Source organism: Sminthopsis crassicaudata, chromosome 1 (genome assembly GCF_048593235.1).
Source record: "Sminthopsis crassicaudata isolate SCR6 chromosome 1, ASM4859323v1, whole genome shotgun sequence".
Classification (NCBI taxonomy): domain Eukaryota; kingdom Metazoa; phylum Chordata; class Mammalia; order Dasyuromorphia; family Dasyuridae; genus Sminthopsis; species Sminthopsis crassicaudata.
The window spans coordinates 66,064,943-66,088,133 of NC_133617.1; the positions used below are offsets into that span (position 1 = coordinate 66,064,943).

The 23,191-nt window shown below is 35.6% G+C and overlaps 1 protein-coding gene across 1 annotated transcript in view; it reads left to right on the forward strand.

Annotated features, from left to right (window-relative positions):
- Positions 1-18,834, forward strand: part of UHRF1 (ubiquitin like with PHD and ring finger domains 1) — a 41,453-nt gene extending 22,619 nt beyond the window's left edge. The window contains 12 exon segments of the mRNA XM_074308520.1: positions 3,718-3,827; positions 3,963-4,149; positions 5,711-5,834; positions 5,981-6,088; positions 7,026-7,130; positions 7,253-7,359; positions 9,690-9,852; positions 9,992-10,129; positions 13,911-14,034; positions 14,122-14,279; positions 17,379-17,477; positions 18,533-18,834. Coding sequence (XP_074164621.1) covers positions 3,718-3,827; positions 3,963-4,149; positions 5,711-5,834; positions 5,981-6,088; positions 7,026-7,130; positions 7,253-7,359; positions 9,690-9,852; positions 9,992-10,129; positions 13,911-14,034; positions 14,122-14,279; positions 17,379-17,477; positions 18,533-18,679 — 1,570 coding nt within the window. The 3' untranslated portion in view covers positions 18,680-18,834.
- The last annotated feature ends 4,357 nt before the right edge of the window (positions 18,835-23,191 follow it).

Below are 23,191 nucleotides of genomic sequence, written 5' to 3' on the forward strand. Positions count from 1 at the left end.
TTGGATGCTAAACCATAATTAATTGATTCTGCAGGGCCTTAGCTTGACTTAGTTCTGTTCTCCCCGTTTTATTGTAGTTTTACTTATTTTGATGAAAATTTCCCAATTAGATTTTAATCTGGTTTAGATTGCACTTGGAAGTGTTATGGGCTGTGTATTTGATACCTTTGATCTAGTCCAAATTCTTCATTTTTATAGAATTTGAAATCCAGAAAGAGAAAATGACTTATTCATGTTCTCTCTGAGGTTGTTTTAAACAGTAATATTTTAATTTTTGGCTCTTGATCTCTAGTTCATTGTTCTTCCCACTGTACAACACTAGCTTATGGATACTTAATGAATTCAGTCTGAAGTAAATGAAATCATTAGATTGGGATTTGACTCCTGAATCATCTCTGAGAACTAAGTTTTAATATAGAAAAAAAAAGTTGAAATTGTCTTTACTTTTGACTTGCTGTGATTTCTTTGGTAGTCAAATATCTAAGGGCCTACCTCTCTGAGTTTCAAGAATTTGAACTTAGGGATTGGGAACACTCCTAAAAGGGAAAGTGCTAGGATGGAAGAGTCTCAGCTCTTTTTTTAAGGACTCTACAAGGAGGATTGGTTAACAACGTTAAGTTTTCAGATTAGTTTTCTAAATACATGCAAACCAGGGAGAAACCTTAACTGAGTCATCCATTGCTTCAGCTAGGTGTTTCAAAAGAAACCATTTCGCAGAAGTTACTTTTGCCCTCAACTTAGGTTTCTTCATCTTCTTAGTGGGGAAAGTGATAACTCTTACTTCATGGTTTGTGGGATATAGCTACCTATATAATAGCAAGTGTTAAATGTTTTTTGAGTTGGACTTTATTACTTGGCCCATGTATATGTGGGACTTACTAATATCTTTTAAAATTTTGCCTCCCAAAAGAATAATGAAAGTGGGAATATGGAAGGGGTCTGGGGCTGACTCAGAAGTCTCAGTATTAATGTTAAGTCTGAAGCTTTTGCCCAGAAAGGGGAAGATGGAAAGAGGAAATAGTTGGTTCTTGGGTATTAAAAATGAGTTACATTTAATTTCACACATTATCATAAATTATTAGAGATGGAACAGAGAACTGACCTGGGTTTAAGTCTGGTCTTTGCATATTGGCTATATGATCATGAACTGAAAGTCATTTAACCACTCATTGCCCATAGATAGATATGATAGATTATCTTTCTCAGTTTCTATGGGACTTCTCTCCTAGTAATTCTTTACACTGATGAAGTCACAGATTAACAGATGAAACCATAGGCTAACATTGACTTGACGTTTTTATGAAAGATTAAATACTGTCAGGCCTTAGTTTAGGAGCCACAGGATCCATAGCAGAGCCAGGGTCTATGTTCTGGTCCCAGGTCTGCTATGAGCTAGTTGTTCTACTTTTCTCCAGCTTCAGTTTCCTGATCTGTAAAACTCTGGACTAATTGATTAGTAAAGTTTCTCTTTTAAGCTTTTATAATAACTTGGTGAGTGATATATGGATTAGGCAAAAGGAAGTAGATTGAGTTAAATGTTCTGTATTATGTGAAAACTTGATTAAAATTTTTAATCATTATAAACTAATTTAAAGATCTTGGCAATCTTAAGAGATAATGATGACCCTGCAAAGACTGTTTAGCTCCATGTAAAAATGTCTGCTTTGGTGGAAAGAGTCTGAGGTTTGCAGTTGGAGGACTTGAGCTTCAAATCCACCTCCTGCTCTTACCACCTGTTTAAACTGGATTACTTCCCCGCCACATGTGGAGATCAGATTTTTGAGCTTGCTGCCAGTTCTAAGTCAAGAGTTCCTCTGTGATGGGGATATAGTACCAGTGCCAAGTCAAGTCATGTTTAGGGATTGGTGCTAGTGTGATCTCATACACTTCTGCAGCCTTCATTACATGCTCCTAAATCCCTTTAACAGCTATACTGAGAAGTACTTTGTATTGTCTTTCTCTGCCTATCATTAGCATCATGGTGCCCTCTCTCCTTTCTTCTATATTAATACTTTATTTTTGTCTAGACAAAGTTTTAAAAGAGTAATTTGTCACCTGTATCTTAGGTGGAGTGTAGATCCTATACTTGTCAGCTATAGAGACTAGTCATCCTACTTCAAGCTTCCTTCTTACCCTTCTTCCCTTTCTGACACATGTGTGTTTTAAGTGAACAAATGAAAACATAATCATTTTCTGTACTTCTTTGTTCTCCTTTTTCCTGAAAGCTCCAAGTACGATCCCTGAGGTTGGAACATTGTCCCTGCCCACTCTTTAAGTGCCTCTTCTAATGTGCCTTCCCCCTTTCCCTACCATGTTCTACTTCCTCCCTCAGACTTCACATTGAAAGCACTTTATGTCACGTCTTTAATGTACTTATAAGTTGTTATTTATTAGTTCTCTGTTTTTTCTCCAAGCATACTGTAAGCTTAGTAAAGCAAAAATCATAAACTTTGTATCCCTTAGCATAGTATATTGCCTATAGTAAAGAAAGAGAAAATAAACATTTAGCACTTACTATTACTATTATTACACTTACTATTAGTTGCTAATACAAATACTATCTAATTTGATCCTCACGACTATCCTATAAAGCAGGAGATATGTTATCCAGATATTATAGATGAGAAATGTGAGGGCAGACAAATGATTTAGGAACTGCCTGAGTTCACATTGCAAGTAAATTGAGGCCACATTTTAACTCCAGGCTTGGGCCTCTACACTGTGCCACTTAGCTACCTATATAATAGCAAGTGTTAAATGTTTTTTGAGTTGGACTTTATTACTTGGCCCATGTATATGTGGGACTTACTAATATCTTTTAAAATTTTGCCTCCCAAAAGAATAATGAAAGTGGGAATATGGAAGGGGTCTGGGGCTGACTCAGAAGTCTCAGTATTAATGTTAAGTCTGAAGCTTTTGCCCAGAAAGGGGAAGATGGAAAGAGGAAATAGTTGGTTCTTGGGTATTTGAACAGCCTGGGAAGTCACTGGCACTTTGAGTTGGGAAGGTAAGTGATATAGGACTATCTTCTGTTAGGTCCTCCTCTCCATAAATTTTCCCTTCCCTAAATCTGCCTCTTTCATGAACTCACATACTCACTTTTTTGGGAGTATATATGTTATATATAATATATATGCATATTCTCTCCCCTGATAGAATGTAAGCTGCTTGAAGTCAAAGATCATGGTTTTTTTCCCCAGGGGTGAGGGTGGGGTATTTTTAGTGTTTCTGGCAAGACTGGTCATGTAATAGCCCATTCATCCCTCCGCAACTCTTCAAGGCTACAGATTCCTTTATAAGTAGAGGAGGCTCCCACTTCAATGAATCCCATAGAAGCCCAGGCCAGGCCCTGCCCATCCCTATCACCAGTGCTCCTTAAGAAATGGTTCTGTTGGTTGACTAGGAAGAACACTAAATTTAGTGTTAGATGACTCAGCTCTTACCTGAGTTAGGGTACCTATCTTAGCACTGTAAGACCGCTTCATGCACTATACATTTGTCTCATTATCCTTCATAAGCTAGATAGTCAACACACAATTTTGATTCTTTTTTCCCATTCCCTGCTTTTTGTAAAATGGGATACTATCAGTTTTGTAGTAGGTGTCATAGTGAATATGTACTTATTTGAATTATGTAAAAACTGATTTCAGGATATTGAAGGAATAAGTGATTGATTGTCATGGCAAAAGCTTAATTTTATGCATGAATTTGTTATAGGGATGCGGGCGATTCTCTGAATGATTGTAGAATAACTTTTGTGGATGAAGTTTACAAAATTGAGGAACCTGGCAGTGTGAGCCCAGTTGGTTTCGAAAATCCTTTGAAAAGTGAGTCCTGGTTAATCTCCAATGTTTTCTCATGGAATGTCTTTAGTATTGTTCTCAAACTTTGACATTAGAATACTGGCTTTACTAAACTGATGTGTTGGTGTCTATTTCTGCTTCATGATCTTCTGCATTTAGGACAGAGTGGCCCCATTTGTAAGCACTGTAAAGATAACCCCAATAAGACCTGCAGAATGTGTGCTTGCTATGTGTGTGGAGGAAAGCAAGACCCTGACAAGCAGCTGATGTGTGATGAGTGTGACATGGCTTTCCACATCTATTGTCTCAATCCCCCACTGAGCCGGATTCCAGATGATGAGGACTGGTGAGTCTTTGTGCTTTCTGAGGAAAGGGCTACAGAGAAGTGGTTGTGAGAGACTGACAGGGCCACTTATCAAACCCTTAAGTTTGCTTTTTCACTAGACTCCGTTTGGGGGATCTGAAGAACAGATTTAGGTGGGTTGAGGCTGGGGTGGGAAAGTTGGAATAAGATATAGGAAATACCTGGCAGCTGCCTGGGAAGCTCTGATGGGCCAGGCTGGAGCTTGGAGGAATGAGGCAAAGGAAGCACCGAGAACCTAGCACTCAGCTCTGTGCCTGTCTGTGTGTGCCAGACTGCCTGGATTGATTTAGATGTGCTGAGGGGCTGGGGGAGGGGGGAATGATGAGAATGGGATCACGTGGGGGCATGTGGTGAAACTTGGAGTTTTGGAAGGAGTAGTATTATGTATGCATTATAGAGGGAGAATCTTCTGTGGAAAGACATCAAAGAAATAGAACAAACTGGGTGAAGTGAGTGTTCTGTAGAGATAGGGTAGGGAGATGTGAAGCCTCTGTTGACTATAGTACAAATAATTTGCATTTTATGTACTTGAAGGTTTGTCAAATACTTGACTTGAAACAGAGCTTTGGCGTAGGAAGTATAGGTTTTTGCATCATTTTATAGGTAAAGAAGCTGAGGTCCAGCAGAGTGAAGTTACCCAATATCAGGTAATAGGAAATAGCCTTGGAAACCATCTTGAGGCTTCCTGACACCACAGCCAATGCAGTCTTGGTTATAGCATAGCTGTTTCTTCCTGACATTGATGGGATAAGATGAAAAGGATATTTTCATTCAATCAGCAAACATTTATTAAGCAACTACTATGTACCTGGCTTTCTGCTGGACTTTAGGGATTCTAAGATAAAGATGAAATAGCCCCTGTGTTTGAGGAGCTAACACTACAGGGGAGAGACTGTATGCATATATTTAAGTATAAAGTTGTACTCTTATTTTTGAGCTTTAGGATACTCAGATATAGAGATAAGGAGGGAGAGCATTCCATGCTTGGGGCAAAGACCAGGAGAGAGGAGAGAGGAAATGGAATATCAGGTGTGAAGAAAGCTGTTTTGATTGAACTGCAGAATATATGAAGGGGAGTAATGTGTTAGAAGTCTAAAGACAGACAGGTTTAGAGAAAATGTGAAGGGCTTCAGGCATTCCAAATGGATTAATTTTGCTCTAGAGGTAATTTGGAGATATTCCAGTTATATTGAATAGTGGAGTGACTAGGTCAGATCTCTGTTTGGAGAATAGATTAGAGAAAAAGAAGAAAAGGGAGATTAAGACAAAGACAATTTAGGAGGCTGTTACTATAGTTTTGATGAGAGGTAATAGGACCTAAATGAGGTGGATGGGTGAAGTAGAAGAAATGTTGTGGATGTAAAAATGACAAGACTATTAAAAATATCCTTTTGAAGAACAAGTGAGGGAGGTTGAAGGCAGTTAGCTTTTTCTCCAAAATAAATGTACTATGATAATTTAAGAAATATGTCCAAATCTTTCACTCATTTTAACTGTTACCCTGCTATGTCCAGTGGATAATTTTACAAGTGTTTAATTGTAGGTATTGCCCTGAATGTCGGAATGATGCTAGTGAAGTGGTCTTGGCTGGGGAGAAGTTAAAAGAGAGCAAAAAGAAGGCAAAGATGGCATCTGCTACATCATCATCTCAAAGAGATTGGGGCAAGGTATGGAAAACAACTTTTTATTCATTTTGATATTTTAGTGATACATTAAGGTTGGTTTTTTTTTAAAACTGATTTTTGTCTCCCAAATTTATTTATTATTTATTTTAATTTATTTATTATAAATTAATTTATTATTTTTAATACAGGGTATGGCATGTGTGGGTCGCACAAGGGAGTGCACTATTGTTCCTTCTAATCATTATGGACCAATACCTGGGATTCCTGTTGGTACCATGTGGAAGTTCAGAGTGCAGGTATAATAACATGGCAGTCTGTAAGTTTGTGGTGATAGTTTAATGGAAAGGGAGGATTATGTTCATTAAGTTTTAGGTTCTCTTCAGAATTGATCTAGATTGAATGTGATCTAAAAGTGATAAGATATAGTGGTCTGGAATAGCCTTGCTTTATGATCTAGTCTTGTGTTAAAAGAAAATCTTTTTGGGGAGGAGGTACTTAAAATCCTATTTTGTTTATTTATGCCAGCTAGTGCCCATCCTCCACAGCAAAAATAAAATAAAATAAAAATTTTAAAAATACCTCTTAGTCCCTTCAAAATGATTTTAAGATTTAAGATTGTGTTTAAGCTATTGTTTTCTTTTTAAACAAGTTATATTTAAATATTAGAACATTAGAGCTGGAATAGTTCTGAGAGATCAATCAATCAACTGGGTCAGCCCTGCTATTCTATAGATGAGGAAATTAATAGAGGTCAAGTGACACTTAAGATCAGATAGTGATAGAGAAGACTTGTACTCAAATCCTAGACTCTTTCCTAAGCCAGTTCATTTTTTACTATGATTTGTTCAATTAGTTCACAAGCATGATCACCATTATGTTATATTTTGAGTGTTTCCTCTGTTCCATCCCTGGAAATCTTTAAGTACATTACTTAAATTACTCTACTTAAAAGAGGTTTGATGGTATTAGTATTGTAGAGGGCATTCACAATTTAAATATTGGTTTAACCAAGTGACTTGAGGGCCCTCCATCTTTTAAGTTAAGCTTTTATGAGCACAAAAGATTATATGATAATCTGTAATCTTTAAGTATAAAGTTGTTACTAACTAAAATCAACATATATAAAATCTACATATGGGATTTTTGAAAAGTTTTTGATAATTCCACTTTGTAAGATATGGTCTGGTTTCTGAGTCATGTTTGTCAAGACATGATTTGTTGTGCTTTTCTTAGGTGAGCGAGTCTGGTGTCCATAGGCCCCATGTGGCAGGTATACACGGAAGAAGCAATGATGGCGCTTACTCTCTGGTCCTGGCAGGGGGCTATGAAGATGATGTGGTAAGTGTTGTTTTATAATTGTGAGTGTCTATACCAGAATCTCCCAGGTGCAGTCTAATCTTATTCCCTGGTCAACTAAATAGGTTTAACCAAGCCTTGTTCTGTGTGCTTCTCTACTTCAGGATCATGGCAACTCTTTCACTTATACAGGCAGTGGGGGCAGAGATCTTTCTGGCAACAAACGGACTGCAGAGCAGTCCTGTGATCAGAAACTTACCAACATGAACAGGTATCATGATTTTATGGATTTCTTTCCTGGTTACTGTTAAATTCTTAACTGGATTTAGTTTGGGAGGGAAGTATTTATTCAGTTAATAGTGTTAAACAAGAATTCTTTGCTGTTGAACTTGGGAGAAGGGAAAAATTAATTTATGTTCCTAATTTAAATTAAAAAAAAAAATTACATGTAAAAACAATTTTTAACTTTTTTTTTTTTTTGGGGGGGGGCTGAGGCAATTTGAGTTAAGTGATTTGCCTAGGGTCACACAGCCAGGAAGCACTGACCAGTGCTCCACCTAGCTGCCCTAACATTTTGGATTTTTTTTTTTTTTTTTTTTAAATTCAGAGGGGCAGCTAGGTAGTACAGTGGATAGAGCACCAGCCCTGAAGTCAGGAAGATCTGAGTTCAAATCTGGATGCAGACACTTAACATTTCTTGGCTGTGTGTGATGCTGGGCAAGTCATTTAACTTCAATTGCCTCAGCTAAAAAAAATTCTGAGTTTCATATTCTTTCTCTCTCCTCTTTTTTCATTGATGAGGAAGCAAACAATTATACACTTGAAGTCATGCAAAAATATTTCCACATTAGTCATTTTGCAAAAGAAAACACATCTCTCAAAACACAAAGAAAAATTGTTTAAAAAAATATACTTTGATTTCCATTCAGATTCCATAGTTCTTTCTCTGGAAATAGGAAGCATTTTTCATCATAAGTCTTTGAAATTGTATTAGATCAATGTATTGCTGAGAATAGCTAAGTGATTCACATTTGAGTATCACACAATATTGCTGTTACTGTGTACAATGTTCTGGTTCTGCTCATTTCACTTTGCATCACTTCATTTAAATCTTCCAGGTTTTTCTAAATCATCTTGTTCCTCATTTTTTATAACATAATATTCCATCATGGTCAAAACTTATTCAGCCATTCTCCAGTTGAGGGCATTCTCTAAATCTTGAATTCTTTGCTACTGCAAAAAAAAGTTTCTATAAATATTTTTGTACCTATCGATCCTTTTCATTTTTAAAAATTGGCTTACAAATCTAATGATGGTATTGATGAATCAAAAGGTATGAATAGTTTTATTGCTCTTTGGGCATAGTTCCAAATTGCTCTCCTGGGGCAGCTAGATGGCGCAGTGGATAGAGCACCAGCCTTGAATTCAGGAGGACCCAAGTTCAAATCTGATCTCAGACACTTAACACTTCCTAGCTGTGTGACCCTGGGCAAGTCACTTAACCCCAGCTTGGGGGGGGGGGGGAGATGCCAAATTGCTCTCCAGCATGGTTGGAACAATTCACAACTCCACCAACAATGCATTAGTGTTAATGTTATTTTTTTTTCCCCACATCCCTTCCAACATTTATCATTTTCCTTAGCCAGTTTGATAGGTGTTAGGTGATATCTTAGAGATTTTTCTATTTTCATTTCTCTAATAGTGACTTGGAGTATTTTTTCCATACGATTAACTAGCTTTGATTTCATCTGAAAACTTCCTGTTCATATCCTTTGACCACTTATCAGTTGGAAAATGACATGTATTCTTACAAATTTGACTCTATTCTCTATTATATATTTGAGAAGTGAGGCCTTTATCAGAGAAATTTGTTAGTCAAATTTTCCTCTAACTTTTTGCTTTCCTTTTTCTCTTGTTTGGTCATAATTTCTTCCTATATCCATAATTTTAACAGGTAAACTATTATATGCTTCCCTAATTTGCTTATGGTATTACATACCCATTTTGACCTTTTCTTGGTATATGATGTGAGACATTTTCCACCTTGTTTCTGCCATTGCTTTCCATTTTTCCCAGTTTTTGTCAAATAGTGAGTTCTTGTCCCAAAAACTTGGATCTTTAAATTTATTAAACATTAGATTACTGTAGTCATTTACTATACTTACTATTGTGTGCTTAAAGTAGTCCACTGATCCATCATTCTATTTCTTAAATGGTACCAGATTGTTTTGATTTTTCAATTCCCTTGATTTTCTTGACCTTTTTTTTTTTCAAGATTAATTTTGTTACAATTTTTTCTAACTTTATAAGATAATATTTTGGTAGTTTTTTTGTTATAGCATCAAATAAGTAAATTAATTTAGGTTGAATTATCATTTTTATTGTATTGACTTAGTTTACCCATTAGTTTATTATTCTAATTCCTTTTTTTAGGGGTAGCTAAAGACTTGCATTTTCAGTGTATGAAATAAACTCAGGTTTTTTTTTTCATTCCTCATCCTGCCATATTCACTTTCCACATATGGTATGTGTGTTTTTTGCCTGTCTCTGTCTCGTTTTAGACTATCACTTCCTAATGTTTTCTACCCTGTGATCTCTTAGAGCTCTGGCTTTGAACTGCAGTGCTCCTATTAATGACCGAGGTGGAGCTGAAGCCAAGGACTGGCGAGCTGGGAAGCCAGTCAGAGTGGTGAGAAACGTTAAAGGAGGGAAACACAGTAAATATGCCCCAGCTGAAGGGAATCGATATGATGGCATATATAAGGTAATTTTTGGTGTGAATTTTTCCCTCTTTAGTGTTAAAAGTATTTTTTTTCCCTATGTTGACTGGGTGAGGGTTTTTCCTCCTTATTCATTTCGTTCATTTTCATATTAATTTATATTTAATTTCCAACCCTTTCCAGGTAGTGAAGTATTGGCCTGAAAAAGGGAAATCTGGTTTCCTTGTGTGGCGTTACCTCCTCAGGAGGGATGATGATGAACCTGGCCCATGGACAAGGGAAGGGAAAGACAGGATGAAGAAACTTGGCTTAACAATGCAGGTAAGGTCATGGCAAGAACTATGTTGGATTATATTATAATGGCAGATATCTCTGTGGAGGATGGGCTAGAAACTGCTAATTATATCTTCAAAGCCAATTATCCTTGACTAAGGAACACTGCCTACCTAGTTCTTCCAGGTTAGCCCTTTGAATATAGGCCTTTTATATATAGGATAAGTTTGCTAATGTCTTATGGGAGATTAAATTCAGGATGGTAAACACTTATTTTACACTTTTAAATTTTTAACTGACTTTTTTGTTTTTATATCACCTTTATTTCCAAATATAGCCTTTTTCCCCTCCCAAGGGAGCCATTGCTTATGTAACAAAAATTATAAAGAGAAAGGAGAAAAACAGTTCAGCAAAAACCAACCTAAATATCCAACAAATCTGGTACAATGGACAGTATTCTATATCCACAGTTTTGTTTTTTTTTTTTTTTTTTTTGCAAAGTTCTGCAAAAATGAGAATGAACTATGTTTTTCTCCTCTTTGAGCATTATCATTATAGTTATCTAATTTCATGTTGTTGGTTGTTTTTTTTCCCCCACTTATATTGTTGCATTTGGTGTATATTGTTTTCCTGGTTTGGCTTTGGTAAGTATTTGTTAAGTAATGTATATTCTTGTAGGTGTTAGAGATAAGGGTAAAGTGTTCCCACGAGAAATTTTCAATCCATGGAAGAAGTAAAACTTGAAACTTGATACTTATTAGTTGGAGTGATAAATACAAAGGAGAGGTCTAGATAAAGTGTAATAAGAAATCTGGGTAGATATTAGGGAAAACTTCATTGAAGAAGTGGCCTTTGAATTGGGCCTTAAAGGACAAGTGAGATTACAGTATTCAGAGGTAATGGAGGGAGAATGCTACATTTAAGAGAAGCATGGGCCAAAAAGGTGCTTATAGAAATGCATGAGAAGGGTCAGCCTGTGAGATAGGGCCATAAGAAAGATTTGTGCTAGATTGTTTAGGGCTTTGAAGGCTGGATTTCAAGACCTCAGTTGATGAATAACTGCTCTTGAAAACGTCTGAACTGTATTGGGAAATGCATTTTGTGAGATAAGTTGAGAATTGTTCAAATTTACTGAGACTAATGTGTGAGATGGACTGGATGTTACTTTTGTAGTAATTGCTGTCGAAAGAAGAGGTAGAATAGCCACTTGTTTATTTATAGGAAGGTTTAGGGTTCAAGTCCTGACTTTAATGTGGTTCATACAACTGGAATCAGCAAAACAGATACTAATAATTTCTGCTGTTGCTATGGTGCTATTGCTATAGTGTTGCAGTGGTTTATAAAAAACTTTGCTCATGATCTTATAAAATAGGTCATCCAAATATAAGTCCCATTGCTCTGTAACTGAGGAAACAAAATTAGTTGTAAGGGAAGTGATTTGTACATAGTCACACTAGGCATTCAGGTTTGTATTTGAACTCGGATTGTCCAACTGCAAATTCATTATTCTTTCTACAATTTTATATTGTCTCTTATGATAAAATACATGATTGTATTTGGCTTCTATCTTCATTAATATTGAATATAGTTGAATGGACCCTACTCACTGTTGAGAGGACAACTAGAACTTGAAAGTAGATATACGCCTGTGTTCCAAGTCTTTTGTAGTGGTTTAATAGCTGTGGGATTGTGCAGATCACGTCAGTACTTTTCTAAGCCTTCCTTTCTTCAGCTATAAATTTTTAGAGGTTAAGAGAATCAAATCATTGCAAACCTTAAAATGCATATAAATGTTAACTCATAATTGTTATCAGCCGCTAGATTTTCTTTTTTTCTTTTGGGATTGCTGTTGGTTTTTAGATTTGAGGTCATGTCTTTTTGTGTTAGATGCTTATATATTCCCGCCTTCTCTGATTGCAGGAGCACAAAACATCAACTCCCTTAGGGCACCATTGGTAGTTGTATTTACAATACTTCTGTCACTGGGAAATTTGAAACAGGAAACACAGAGCCAGAGGACCACTAATCAATCCCTTTTTTGTTTAGGTTGTATGTTTTTGTATTTAATTGATGTGTTCAGGTATAGTTCTTTATATTCAAGATTAATTTGGAGTTTTTTATTTCTTCAAACATTACCAAAAACTATCACACACCAAACATGGATAGGGCATTTAAAAACTAATTGGGCATGGAGTGGCAAGAGGAATCTTGGAGCCATTTATTATTTTTTATAGGATGAAAATAGTCTAACATTCCTACTCTTCTGAGATTCTAAATTTCACTTGGCTTTACGTAATGTTAATAGCTTACATTTACAGATTGTGTTTTAAAGTTTGCTAATATATTGTATCATTTGGTTTTCACAGGGAGGTATGTACTGATCATATCCCTGTTTGACAGAGAGTTGAAATAACTTGTCCAGGGTCACATTGCTAGATGGTGACTGAAGCAGTGTTTGAATTTAGATCTTCCTGATTTTTAACCCAACTCACTAGATGGGGATTCTATCAATCTGGTTGCCTCTCTGATATTAATCAAAGAGCTTCCTCTGTTGTGGCAAGTCAGTTTATAGTGAATTGATTGGTGTGGGACTATTTAAAGAGTCAATAAAAAGTGATCCTATATTCTTGAGATCACAAAGAGTTGTCCTTTTAGTATAATTTTGGCACAATAGAAGATTTTAGGTTGTGAAAACTGAAATAAAAATCCAAATCAAAAAGACTTATTAGAAGTAAAAGTGTTCAAGCCCTGGTGGAAGATTTTTGATCAAGATTTTGTTTTCTTTCATGTTTTCATAGAATCAAGAAATTAAAAAAGTTGAGATTTTAGAATTCATTTAACTTATCTCTTCCCCTCCAAATTCATGCAGAAATCTTTTCTTTGGCTTTATGCATTTTTCATATCGTGAAAGGATAATGTATATGTTTTAGTAAAACACTATGATTCATTTCCACAAATATTTCTTAAAGGCCAACTGTGTACATAGTATTGCTCTGGGTGCTATCGAAGAAATGGGAGATATCTTTGCCATTAGGGATATCAAAAGGGAGCATTCATCATCCTGTTAACAAGCTGAGGAGGAATATTTGCTGCTAAAAAAAAAAAAAAAAGACTATAGTGGTAGTCAGAAAAAGCAATACCATGATATCCTCAGTGTTTCTTAAGAGCTTTGGAATTGATAATGAGACATGGGAGACACTGCTACAGGACCACCCAGCATGATGCTCTCATCAGAGAAGGTGCTGTGCTCTGTGGGCACAACAGAATTGAAATAGCTCAAATGAAATGTGATATGTGAAAAGTCCTTCCCAGATGTTCACATGGACCATTTGTGTCTGACCTGAGATAGAGCATTCTGAGCTTGTGTTGGTCTGACCAGCCAGTTGAACAGACCATAATTTAAGTCTAACATGTTGATGTCATTTTGTTTCTCTTCAAGAATGAAGGACAACAACCAGTTAAGTAAGATTACCCATAATATCTGATTTCATACAAAAGTGAATATTGACTGGAGCTTACATTGGGAGTTAGAAGACTTGGAAAAATGAATATTCCTGTAAGAGGTTAGGAAGCCAGAATCTTGAGAATAAGCAAGAGGGGCTATTTGAGAAGAGATAATTAGCAAATGAAAAAAGCCTAGAGGCTGTGATATATCTGGAATTATTGGGGAACAGGCAAGCAGTGGTATTAACTTCAAGAGAGCATTTGTGTTGGCCAACAGTAAGAGAAGAATGTAGTTGGCAAATAACTCGGGATTGTAAAGCTCTTGGAAACCATGAGTGCTAGAAAGTTGGTATATTTTTCATTTGACTTTGTTTCTATCTTTCAGTATCCTGAAGGATATTTGGAAGCAGTTGCTAATAAAGAGAAGGAAAAAGAAAATAATAAGAGTGATGATGAAGAATTGACATCCCCAAGGAAAGGAAAAGGGAAAAGGAAAAGGAAGTCAACAGGTTGGTATTTGAGTAGCACTGTACGTTCTGCAGCTTTACTTCAAGGTTTTGAATTCCCTTGGGCTGACCAGGTGTTCTTTCTTTTAGGGGGCAGGGAGACCTTTCTGGCCTCTCTTAGTACAGTGTCCAAGAAGACTAAAGTGGAGCCATACAAGCTCACCTCCCAGCAGAAGACTCTCATTAAGAATGATGAATCCAATGAAAAACTGTGGAACGAAGTATTAGGTGCACTGAAGGATGGACCGGTAGGCATGGAGATTTTATTTTTCAGTCTTTGCATAAGGGCATTTGTTAAAGGGTCTGAATGAACCAGGAATGTGGTGTCTAAACCTGAATTCTAAAACCCTGTGCCAGAAATGTATAAGTTGCAGGAGCCACCACATAAGAAAGACTTGGCTTTTAGGGTCTGGAGACAGTGTTTCTGTCATCTGAGAACATGGAGAGTCAGGTGTTGTAGATTAAAGGGTGTTTCTCTCCCTCCCTTCTTCCTTCCCTCCCTTCTTCCTTCTCTCCCTCCCTCTCCCCCTCCCTTCCTCCATTCCTTTCTCCCTTCCTCCCTTCCTCCTTTCCTCCTTTCCTCCTTTCCTCTCTCCCTTCCTCCTTTCCTCCCTTCCTTTGTCTTCTTTCCATTACTTATAAAGACAGTCTTTTGGGGATGGTAGAAATTTTGATTTTTTTCATTAGTGTTCAATATCTGTGAAATCACAGATCTTTTTGAAGCATTGAATAATTTATTTTTAAGAGAAATTTTGAAATGGTTATTAATGGGTAAAACAAATTGAACATGAAAACCTTTCCTTTGAGAAAAACTACAGTGACTATAGTATATACAAATGTAATGTTTTGGAGATAATGTATCAGATGGTGTCCTTAACTTAATTCTATCAGGAATTTCATTTCTTCAAAAAGGCTATTTTATGTAAGCGTCATATTAGGATGATACTTTAGTGGCTTCCTAGGTATCATCATTCCAGTGCTATCTTCTGAGAAAGCTAGATGATTTTTTTGTTATTAAATGTCTTATTGATGTTTTTAGTCACCATCGTTTCCCAGTGACTTTACCCTATTCCACACATAGAACTCTTTCTTAGAATAATGAAGTATAGTAAAGCAAAACACACTTATTACATAAACTGTGGCTGACAGTATGTGCCTTTTTCCCAGACCCAAAATCTCTCTCTACCAAAGAAGGGGTGACATATTCCATTATTACTCAGGCACATCAAGTTCATTACTGCAATGATCAGAATTTTGATGTTTTTCATTTGTCATTGTATAAATTATTTTTCTTGGTTCTGTTTACTTTGCTCCATATCAGTTCTTACAAATCATTGTAAATTTCTCAGAATATTTCATTTTGTATATCATTTGTCATTTCTTCTAGTTGCAGTAAGTAGTACTTTATAATAATAGCTATTATTATATAGTGTGTTAAGATTTGCAGTGTTTTATGTATATGTTATGTTATTTTATCCTCATAACAGCCCTAGAAAGTATATGCTAATATCGCTATTTCAGAGTAGAAAACAGGCAGAGAGTGCTTGATTTACTTGCTTAGGAGAGACACATAATTTTACAGTCAGTCAAATCCTGACCCCTTGTCCACTCTGCCAGTGGTATCAAACTCCAGCAGAAAAGGGGCCATTAAACTGTGATCCTTGTCAGCTATATATTGTTGGAAAACCATGTATTAACATTATCTGTATGCTATTTTTGTTTATTTTATTAACTATTTACCAATTACTGAGTAATATTACCATTGGCAAGGCATGATTGAGTCCTCTGCACTGTGCCACCTAATGGCCCTGAACATACCAGTTTGTTCAGCTGTTTTCTATTCAGTGGGCATGCATTGTCACTATGTTTCCAGTTCATAGTTGGCAGAAAAAAATGTTGCAATAAATATTTTGCATATGTGGGACCTTTCCTTTTGTCCTTGACCTCCTTGGGTGGGATTGGTTAAAGTATAATCTAGTATAGTTCCAAATTATATTCCAGAACAGTTGAAACAATTTACAATTCCACTAAGAGTGCATTAATATGTTTATCTTCCTTCCCATAAAACCATATGCATTCTTTACCATTTTTGCTTTTATAATTTTTGTCAATTTAATGGACAGCTGAAATCTCGAGTTATTTTCATTTGTGTTTCTCCTATTAATATTGGGATATTCATTGTAAAATATTAGCACTACTGTCTATCTACCCAGGTTACTTTTACCTTAGGAATCTAATACTTAACGTGCAACAAGAAAATTGAATTTACACACATATATTATGTCTAGGTTATACTGTAACACATGTAAAATGTATGAGATTGCCTGTTATTTAGGGGAGGGAGTAGAGGGAGGGAGGGGAAAATCTGGAAAAATGAATACAAGGGATAATGTTATAAAAAAATTACTCATGCATATATACTGTCAAAAATGTATAATTATAAAATTAATAAAAATATTTTAAAAATTGGGATATTCATAAGATTGATAATAGTGTGTCTTTACAAAAAACTGCTTGTTTATAACTTTTGACCATTTACCTATTGTGGAATGGTTGATTTTTCTCAAAAAGCTGGAGCTGGAATATTTTTTCTTTTGGATAAGGTATTATCTTACTAGAGGGCCCTTCATAGATGGGATTCAGTTCTGGTCTGGTCTTTTGATATATAATCCAGTCTAGAAAGTTATACCCAGTTAAGAACAAATGCAAAGCTCTGAATTGTGAAATTCTCTATGACTTAATTTTACTGGAATTCTGAGCTTGGATATTTCAATGTTACATGCACACTTATTCCTTTAAATTTTTTTTCTGCCTAAAATTATTTCACATATAAACTCACTAGGAAGAAGTGGTAGGTTAGCAATTTAATTATTGTGGGGCTAACTTTCTTTTGGACCCAGAGCATGTGTTGATAACTAGTTTTTTAAGTTTTCTGATTTTGTATTTGCTGAGGCCATCTGATTTCATGGTAAAAGCGCTGGGCTTGGAGCTAAATTTGAACTGAGTCTCTACTTTGTCACTTTTACTAAGCTTTATGACTCTGGCAAATCATTGTCCCTTTCCAAACCTCCATTTCTCAATGTGCAATTTGAGAATCATAATTCTTGTACTACCACCTCATAGTGCTGTTGTGAGGAAAACACTTTGCAAGCCTTAATGTTGTAGAGAAAGGTGAATTAGTTTGTTCGTGACTCACAAAGCCTGAGTACTAAGGAACATTTTACTTTAACTTAGGATTCAGAAGTGGAAAGGACCTTAAATGTGTTATCTAGGCATGTTCTGGAGAATTGTGTTTTGTATATAAGGTCAATCTCATTGGTGACTTCACATGGTCTTTTATCTTATAGAAATTTCTGAATAAAGTGGAAGAAACATTCCTGTGTATTTGCTGTCAAGAGGTTGTGTTTCGGCCAATTACCACTGTGTGTCAGCATAATGTTTGCAAGGTAAGTATTGTTGGTCAGTCCTGTGCTGTTTGAGATTCATGTTGTATCTGTGTGGGAGATAATGCTGAATGACCTAGAAACAGACTTGATGAAGATACCAATGGATCCACAGTATCTCTTATCACTATGGTGTCCTCATGTCTTGTTTGGAGCATTTGTAGTCTTAATTTTACTCCCTTTTTGTAGCCAGGACATTTAGATTTTTTTATAATATTCTTTAGTGTTTTATATTAATATTTGTTCAGGTAATTGCCAGTGAAACATCATAAAAAACACTGCCTTCTTGGTGATATGTATTCTAGTCCTAATTCTTTCAGTGGTAATCTGTGACCTGGGGAAAGGGACTGAAATCTCTTGACTTTATTTGCAAAAGGAAGAGATTTGTCTAAAGAGGGATTTGGAGTAGAGTACATTTAAGATTTCTTATAACTCTTGAATTCCATGTAAATGCCTGGACATTTTTTCTTAGAACAACGTTTTGCATTATTTAGATGCAAGTCAGCATATTTATATAAATATTTAGAGATTAAAAAGCAATCCCAAAAGCTCCCCAAATCCAACTTGATTAGATGGAAATGCCATTTCAATTATAAAGGAATTTGTTAAGAGCATTTTTAATAGCCTTGACCTTTTGTAATCTAGTACAAATGAAGGGACTGTTCCTTGTTGTTCCTTCCAGTTCTTCCAATCACACTATCTATGATCCTCTGAACTCATATAACAATTTATTACCAGTATCTTTCATATTAGATCTTGGTTTGTAGAAATGCCCCCCTTAGGAATCTAGCCTTTGGAAATAAAGTGAAAACCAGCAGTCTGGATGGTCCTAACAAATCCACTGGTAACTTCATATTTTTCCATACTTAATAGTAAAGAATTGACAAGTAAAGGTAGCAAGGACATAGTCATTTTAGTGACTTGGAATTGAATTCTCTGTATAGAGTGTAGCTAGCTTAGAAAAGTGAGAACTAATTCAGAGTCATAGCATAGCATGGGTTATCAAGATTTTGCATTTGGGGGCTGTTTTTCTAAAATCCTTCAAATTTTGATTGCAGGATTGTTTGGACCGATCCTTCCGAGCCGAGGTGTACAGTTGCCCAGCTTGTCGGTATGATCTGGGTAAATCTTATGCTATGCAAGTGAATCAGCCACTGCAAACCATCCTCAGTCAGCTCTTCCCAGGATACGGCAATGGGCGGTGATTCTGTCTGTCAAGCACTTCTTTCTTTGATGATAAAACTTGGCATTGGGTTTTCCAGTAGGCTTTATTTAAACACATTAGCTTCACCTTTTCCCTAAAAAAGATTTGTCTTCCCCACACTTTTAAAAGTCTATAAACTTTGAGCGATTTATTTTATATGTGTTTGGCTTTTAAAAAAAAATGTTGGATATGGCATTCAGTTTTTTTTTAACCTGCAGTTTATCAGCATAAATTTTCCTACTTTTAGTAAAGGCTGCTAATGAACCTGACATTGAGTTCTTAAAAGTTCCCTCTCTTATGTAGACTGTGGCTCGGTTGCTAGAACAATCTTTGTAAAGTCTGTAGATTTGGTCTCAGAGGTAGAAATATGCTCAACTCTGGCAATATTTTGATGTTCAAATTCTCTAAGATGGTTCCTGGTGTTTTTGGACCTGTTGCTTAGATGATTGAAAAGTTGTTTGAAGAAAAAAAAAATCTTAAAATCGGTTAAGCTCTTTTTCAAGGTCATTCTCTACCAGTTTACTTTTATGTTTAAAATAAGTATAAAAAAACTCTCGGCCTGCATTTAACTAAGTGCTCGGGGCAGTACAGAATGCTACCTCAGCTGGACACTTCTTTTACCAAGGGAACTGGTTGTTCAGCCAGATGCTGTCTCTGATCCAGAATGCCATTGTGGAGCATACTAGAGCCATTCTTAAGTGCCTTTGGTCCGTTTCTAAAAGACTGGGTTCTTTTTAGCACTGAAATGTTGAAATTGCCAACCAGATTATATTTCTTCCTTTGAAAATGGAACACTGTAGCCAAACGTCATTAGTATGGCATTGCAAACCTTGAAACTCTTTTCTTTGCTAGGGTGCATTTTGGTAAGATTAATTTCCTTTATCATTTTTTAAAATGCATTTCCATTTCAAAATGGAGAATTATATAAGTGAGAAAGTTTTTCTTTTTAAAGACACTTTTCCAAATGAAATTTTTTTTCAGTTACTGTATATGAACCAAGAAAGATAACTTAGTTTTAGGGGGTTTTTATTTGTTTTTGTGAATGGATTTTCAGTTTTTCTGACAGTATCAATGTTTGCAGTTTAATACCTCAATGTAACAGGGATATTTTAACTTGCCTAACTGCAGACAGACTGGATTGATATATATATACATATATATATATATATATAATTTTTTTTTTTTTTGTAAAACTTTCCTTATGGTAGAATATTAATAGGATAAAAACAATGAAACATTGTGTAGGCTTTTTCTAAAAAAAGTTCAGATGTTTTTTGTACATGTGCAGATTTTAAGTTCTCAAAATAAAGGCGTTTAAAGATGTGTGTTTTGTTATTCTTTATAGAATATTGTATGAGAAAAACTCAGTTTTCTAACATGGTTATCTTAAATCTTAAGAGTGAATAGATACATTATTGGGATTAGATACATTTAGGATCTTATGAAGATTTCTGAACAGCCTGTGATGCTAGACTCGGCCTGCTTTTCTATGTGATTTATAAGAAGAGTCTGATATTCATTCAACATGAATTTATCCCACTTCTGTTTCCTTAGCATTTGTAAGGAAACCTCCCAAAAACAACACATATATTAATGAATATATCATGATAGATTCAGGGCTGGAAAGACTCTTGGAAGCCAGCTAGTTTCTAGCCCAGCTCAATTTTACAGATGAAGAAATCGAGATATTTCTTAGTTATTTCTCTAATCTAAACTAGTACTCTTCCAATGTCATGTTGCCTACTGTTGATTCAGATGAAATTTTGAGAATTTGTTAGCTCTGTATCATAATCAGGACTTGAACACAACCTCCTTTCCTGACTGCATGTTAAATTCTACTATGCTTCCTCATTCTGTAGGGATTTTAATTTTTTTTCAGAGCTTCAATAAATTGCAAATATTCAGTGAAAGAATATTTATCAAAGTCCATTTAAATGTAATGCTTTTAAGGTGGATTTTGAATTCATCCTTGTAAATCCATTGTGGAGTTGGTCTAATTTGTAGAGTGAACCCTGGTAAGGAGTTTGAGATCTTAATGCCCTCATTTGCAGATCCTTACAAAAAGTCCAACCAGAAAGATTTAGTTGTTGATTAAACCGATTGTACAGATGAAGAAAGTGAGACTTTGAGGGGCAGTAATTAGCTTTAAAGGCATGGAGGTTTGAGGCACAGGATGATCATTACGATTTGGGAATATTCAAAGGCAAGTAAATAAGACTAAGAAACAATATCATTATGAAGATATTTGTAATTTATCAAAACCATGTCATACATATGCCCAAGACTAACCCAGGGTAAATAACAATTTTGGATTGATGTATAATAATGTTGATTTTTTTTAAACTTTCTGTCAGGGGAAATTAACTTTAAAGGAAAAAAAAGATACTCCAAGAAATGTTATATTAACAGATAAAAAATGTAAAGAGAAAGGCAGTGTTTCTATAGTACATTTTAAATGTCTTTGTGCCATTTCTTCTTTTCTCCTTATACCTTTTATTTACAGGAAGTGGAGTCACTTAAAAAGAGTGGAAATTCAATGCAATTTTTAAAAAATTTGAAATGGTATTTGCCAGTTGGTTCAATTTGTGTACTTGTTAGGAATATCTTCCAGAATGTAGTGTAAGGGAATGTTTTAGGAAGCCTGAAAATGAAAATTCTGTATAAATGGAAAATTGATAATACAAAATGTATTTCCTATGAAGCTGTATCTTTTTTTTTTAACCTTCCCTTTTGCCACCATTTGTTCAATAGCAATGGGCCTTGAGGTTGGACACTCATATCTGTGGTATCCAATACAGAATAGGCCCTCAAGCCTTTAGTAGATGAAAAGTACAGAGTTTGGAATCAAAAAATCTGGGTCACTTAAATCTACCACTGGGTGATGTAGGTCTAGAAGTATTCCCCAATTTGAGCTTCAGCTTATTAATTTATAAATGAGAGTAGACATGGATAGTCTGCAAGCTCATTTGAGTGCTTAGATTGTATGAATCTAATGAAAACGTTAAGTGCTTACCATATGTTAGTATTATCCTGAATACTGGGAATATGAAGAGAGAATGAAATAATCCCTCTGTTAATTTTGAGTTTACATTTTAATGGAAGAAATAATAGTTATGTGCATATAAGATACATATGAAGAAAATACATGCAAAAAAGTGGTTAAGTAAAAGGCTGTTTGGAAGGAGGGTACTAGCAGTTGAAGGTCAGAAGAGTTTTCATGTACAAAGTGGTCCTTGAGTTGTCTTGAAGGGAAGTGAGCTTATCCTTTGTATTCCCTTCTGTTCCAAATTTTCCCCTCGTTCCCTCCACTCTCTCCCCTAGATGGCAGGCATTCCCATATATATTAAATATGTTATAGTATATCCTAGATACAATATATGTGTGCAGAACTGAATTTTTTTTGTTGTTGCAAAGGAAGAATTGGATTCAGAAGGTAAAAATAATCTGGGAAGAAAAACAAAAAAATGCAAACAGTTTACACTCATTTCCCAGTGTTCCTTCTCTGAGTGTAGCTGATTCTGTCCATCATTGATCAATTGGAACAGGATTAGATCTTTGTGTTGAAGATATTCGCTTCCATCAGAATACATCCTCATACAGTATCATTGTTGAAGTGTATAATGATCCCCTAGTTCTGCTCATTTCACTCAGCATCACTTGATGTAAATCTCTCCAAGCCTCTCTGTATTCATCCTGCTGGTCATTTCTTACAGAGCAATAATATTCCATAACATTCATATATCACAATTTACCCAACCATTCTCCTATTGATGGGCATCCATTCCCTTTCCAATTTCTAGCCACTACGAAAAGGGTTGCCACAAACATTTTGGCACATACAGGTCCCTTTCCCTTCTTTAGTATTTCCTTGAGGTATAAGCCCAGTAGTAGTATGGCTGGGTCAAAGGGTATGCACATTTTGATAACTTTTTGGGCATAATTCCAGATTGCTCTCCAGGATGGTTGGATTCTTTCACAGCTCCACCAATAATGCATCAGTGTCCCAGTTTTCCCACATCCAACATTCATCATTATTTGTTCCTGTCATCTTAGCCAATCTGACAGGTGTGTAGTGGTATCTCAGAGTTGTCTTAATTTGCATTTCTCTGATCAGTAGTAATTTGGAACACTCTTTCATATGAGTGGAAATACTTTCAATTTCATTATCTGAGAATTGTCTGTTCATATCCTTTGACCATTTATCAATTGGAGAATGGCTCTATTTCTTATACATTAAAGTCAATTCTCTGTGTATTTTGGAGATGAGGCCTTTATCAGAACCTTTAACTGTAACTTTCTTCTAATTTTGTTTGCATTAATTTTGTTTGTACAAAAGCTTTTTAATTTGATGTAATCAAAATTTTCTGTTTTGTGATCAATAATGATCTCTAGTTCTCCTTTGGTCACAAATTGAGGAAGGAGCTTATTAATAAGCATACTGATAGGAAATAGAACATGGCAAAAACAGAAAACTGGATGGTTGAGGGTAGGAAAAGGAGTAATGTACACTTGG